The sequence below is a fragment of the Pteropus vampyrus genome, unplaced genomic scaffold (assembly GCF_000151845.1).
Source record: "Pteropus vampyrus isolate Shadow unplaced genomic scaffold, Pvam_2.0 Scaffold85, whole genome shotgun sequence".
NCBI classification, from domain to species: domain Eukaryota; kingdom Metazoa; phylum Chordata; class Mammalia; order Chiroptera; family Pteropodidae; genus Pteropus; species Pteropus vampyrus.
The window spans coordinates 8,323,294-8,328,032 of record NW_011888866.1 but is presented as its reverse complement, the minus strand read 5'-3'; the positions used below and the strand labels follow the sequence as shown (position 1 = coordinate 8,328,032).

General features: G+C 32.4%; 1 protein-coding gene across 2 annotated transcripts in view; it reads right to left on the bottom strand.

The window, feature by feature from the left end:
* Nucleotides 1-4,739, bottom strand: part of RSL24D1 (ribosomal L24 domain containing 1) — a 20,028-nt gene that overhangs the window by 2,594 nt on the left and 12,695 nt on the right. The window contains exons 4-5 of one of the 2 annotated variants that reach the window (XM_023532571.1): nt 2,851-2,914; nt 1,075-1,160 (exon numbers count right to left, since the gene is read on the bottom strand). In XM_023532571.1, the coding sequence (XP_023388339.1) occupies nt 1,075-1,160; nt 2,851-2,914 (150 nt within the window). The remainder of the gene's footprint in view (nt 1-1,074; nt 1,161-2,850; nt 2,915-4,739) is intronic. The other variant, XM_011363460.2, reaches the window with a different exon arrangement.

Sequence of the window (4,739 nt, the reverse complement as noted above, 5' to 3'; positions counted from 1 at the left end):
AAATATATCAAACCATTTGTTATTAACACTATAACAATTCAATGTGACCTCACAGAACTCCTCAAAACTCTATAAAGAATCTTTTGTGTTTTAAAATATTAGCCATTTCTAAGAAATATAAGAACAGTAACTAAACTTATACAGGTATTATAATATGCCATGCATAAAATAAGCATTCTACATACATTTGCTCATTTCAGCCACATAATAACCTGCATTTTAAAGATGAGAAAAGCTGAGGCACAGACAGATGAACATGCCCATGGGCACTCAGCTGGTAAGTCAAAGTGATGGGATTTGAACCCTCACCCTCATGGATCCATAGTCCCTGCTCTAAACATTGTATTACCAACCTTAGAGGGTTAGCTAAAAACTTAAATGACAATGGTTCATTCATGTCGTTTCTGGGTGTGAGTTTTTTGTCACTCACATGTGAAACAAATGTTCCACATTTTAATAAAATGTGGTACATTAACACAAATCTACTGAACCGGGCTTACAGAATTTGACCTTTACTAAGGTTTAGGCATGGACTCATTCATGAATCAAGTCTCTGACTATATCTCACCAAAATTTCTCTTTAAGCAGTCTCAAAAATAAGTAAATTATATAACAGATTGTATAAAACTGTAGTTCTCAAACTTAAGTATCAGAATTACCTGGAGAGCTACTTAACAAAGAGGCCCAGACTCCGTATTTATGCTAAGTTGCCCAAGTAAATCTCATATCAACCAAAGTTTGAGAATCACCAATATAAAACACTGTCCTTTAATAAAAATAGGTATGAGGCAAAATCATCTATGAAATTATTACTCAACTCACTTTGAGTAACTCGGAAAATAGGATTTTATGAAGGGGAAAAGAAATACCATATGTAAAAAACTAACTGGAACTGGGAAATATACTAAGTAAATTATATATATTTTTAGCAAGTCATATCATAAATGTACTAAGATAACATTTACATGAAAAAATACCCTTAACAAGCTAGTTGATACTCAATTACATAAACCACAAAAATCTAGTTTTCACCTCTACTTAAAGCAGAGAACTCCTATGCAATGCATTACTTACATGCAGAAGGGGCCCGGATGAGATGAATGTTTTGCTTTACTTCTTTGATGTCCTGAACTTTCTGTAGTTCTTTATTTTTCTTTAACCTAGGGTAAAAACATTAAAGCCAAAATTTCAGTTATTAAAGCTTCTTTAAAAGACATTAATTCATAACTTTTTTAAAAAATTTTTATCAAATAAGCCACACATGAGGAGTGGGAACTCTATTTTCTAGTTCCTAATCTGCTTAAATAGGATTCCTACATTACCAACTGTTCCTTCAATGAATACCTAGTACCTAGTTGGAAATAAAATGAGGCTTCAATATATATTTGCTGAGTGAATGCGATTGAAGCAAAGAATTAACAAATCTCAAGATATCAATGTCTATTATATACATGTAGTACAAATCTTTTCTAGTGCCTAGATCTTTTCTCCTCAAAAATAAAACACAGTGTGTTACCTATTTTTAATCATTCAGTAATTATAAGAGCACAAAACTCATAAAACATTCAATGACAGACTAATAGACTAGTTCTCATTTAGGCACCTTTTTGGTAACACTAACAATCTTTTAAAGCTAGAAAGCTATGGTGCAGACTGCCATAGTGATTACAGCAAAATCTAATACCCGTTTTTCTAAAGAAATAACTGACTCCAGGCAGGGGCAGGGGAAATATAAGATGAGGCTAGATCTTATTAGTCATAAAGTAAAAAAGTACTCAAGGAATGATGAGGAACTGTCAAAATGACATGGAAGCTTGCCTGAAGTAACTCCCACTGGCCAACCTGGGTGGGCTACTTAGAACATTTAATGACTAAGAATTAAAACCACTGAATACCATAAAAGTCAATGAATATACATAGATATGACATGAATAAATAAAGGAATAAGTTTTGAAATTGGCTTTCTCATAAAAAAGAGCTTTACCTCAAAAATAAATGTAGAAGAAATGAATTAGGAATATCACTACTTGGCAACAAAATAGTAACAGATTCAGACAAGACTGTACTGGATGCTAAAACCCCGTAGATCCCAGTTTGAAAAAGACCAATCTCTTTGCCGTGTCTCAATGTATCTCCCCTAAGGTATGTATTAATTAAAATGAAAATAGTAACTTTCCAGTGGAGAAACTGGCAGATACCTCCTTAACCACACGATCACTTGGGATGACATGAGACTCCTGAAGGAGGCATCATCATTTCCATGATATTCTGGCCAAAATACCTTAATCTGTATCTAATCATGAGGAAAACATCAGACAAACCAAAATTGAGGCACATTCTATAAAATAACTGACCTGTACTCTTTAAAAATCTCAATGCCATATAAAAAGAAAGATGAGAAACTGTCCAGATTAAAGGAGCTTGAGGAAATATGACCACTAAATGCAATGTGTGATCCAGAATATTCTGTTGCTATTAAGGACATTATTGGAACAATTGATGAAATCTAAATAACATCTGTAGATTATATAATAGTATTGTATCAATGTTAATTTACTGATTTTAATAACTATACTATGGTTATATAAAAACATGTTCTTATTTTTAGAATATATACACTGAAATATATACTTAGGAGGAAAAGGGCATCATGTCTTCAACTTACTGTATATAAAGATGAGGATAAAGTAAATACGGCAAAATGCTAACAATATACAAGAGTTCCTTATATTATTCTACCCAGTTTTTGTAAGTCTAAAGTTATGCGAAAATAAAGTGAAAAAAAAAATGCCTCTAGATTCCTACTAGTTAATTATTTTTCCAAGAATTACTCTATACATATTGTCATACCTATTCATTATAAATTTAGCTTGGCGTTTCTGTTTGATCTCTTCGACTCTCTTCATTGCATCAACTACAAAAAAAATTCATAAGAATTAGCAAACTATTCACATTCAAGCAACAGCTTTAACAATCACTTCTTTATTCTTTATTATGATTTAGAAATTGATTAAATGACAAACCCATTGGGGAAAAAATCCCTACTAAAATAAAGAAGGTATGTACCCTTTGCTGGCATCATTGTTAACTCTTATCTTTCACATCTATCATTTCTCTATATTTTGCAAAAGCTTTTATTGCTACTAAATTTTCCTTCTTTTTTAAAGCACTCCAGTGCTTTTCAAATTTTATTCTAGAAAGAACTCAGATTAATAGCAACCAATCCCATTCTAAGCTTGTTATTTTCATAAATAAAAGAAAGTACTTTTCTGGTTATAAAGACTACTTTTTCTTCAAGTGCCTGGAATATGATCTGGAGAATGAATCATATTCCAATCTTGAATACTGGTTGAATGAACCAGTCAACAATCTGCCACACTCTCAACCACTAAAATCTGTTTTGGAAAATGTATACAGGAGCTGAGTCCAACTATGCTCTAGTTATCTATATCAACATTCTCCAACATAAGATAAACCACATATGTAATTTTAAATTTCTAGCAGCCACGTTAAAAAAAAGTAAGCAGGAAAAGGTCAAAATTAAATTTAATGATCTACTTTGTTTCACCTAACATATCCAGAATATTGTCATTTCAACATGTAATCAATATAAAAAATTACTGAGATATTTTATGCTTGTTTTCATACGAAGTCTTCAAAAACCACCACGTATTTTATATTTACAGCACATGTTGATTCGGACTAGCCACATTTCAAATGCTCAGAGTCCCTACGGCTAGTGGTTACCGTAATGGACAGCACACTCCCAATCTAGCTTCTTAAAGTATGTGAAGCTGAAGAATAGCAGGATATTGTCTTAAAAGTATCTCTCCACAATATACTTATTACCAAGTAAAATGCTAACTTTACAGTGTAAAACCTGGCAGACAAAGATCAAAGTTAACATTGCCAGTAACAAGACTAATAAATGACAGGTGCCTCCTGAAAGGACACAATGACAAGAACTCAGCATCACGTCAATGGTACTTCTGCCAAATGCACACTACCCAAATCTAAACTTGAGGAAGCATCCGACAAAATCTAATTAAGGGATTTTATACCACATACCTGGCCCATATTCTCAAAATTGTCAATGTCATGAAATATAAAAAACAAACTCAGGAACTGTTCTAAATTGAGAGACTAATAGAGATAAGACATGTACTATTCCAACAACTTTTGCAATAAAAAGATACTGGGAAAATCAGAGAAATGTAAATAGGTCTAAGATTAAGTGATAATGTACCAATGCTAATTTTCTTGATTCTAATAATTGCACTGTGGTTGTATGAGAGAATGTTCTATTTTTAGGAAATACATATTAAACTATTTAACTCAAACAGTACAGAAAAAAAAAATAAAAGAGGGAGAGGAGAAAAAGTAAATAAAATGTTAACATTTGGGGAATGTAGATGAAGGATATCAGAGAATTCTACTCCTGCCACTTTTCTGCCCAGTCTGAAATTATGTCAAAATAAAAACTTTTTTTTAAGTGTAGACTGAGGACGAGCAACACTGGCATCACCTAGGATTTTGTTAGAAATGCAGAATCTTAGGCCCCATCCAAACATACTGTATTAGAATCTGAATTTTAACAAGATCCCCCAGAAGGTCCTATGGTGCTTTTGGCATTAATATGATGTTTGTATAAATAACTCTAACACGATGTCAACTCTAAATTTGCATATGCTATGGCTTAGAACTAACAATATGCTGGATATGTAACTTTTCTTCTTTCC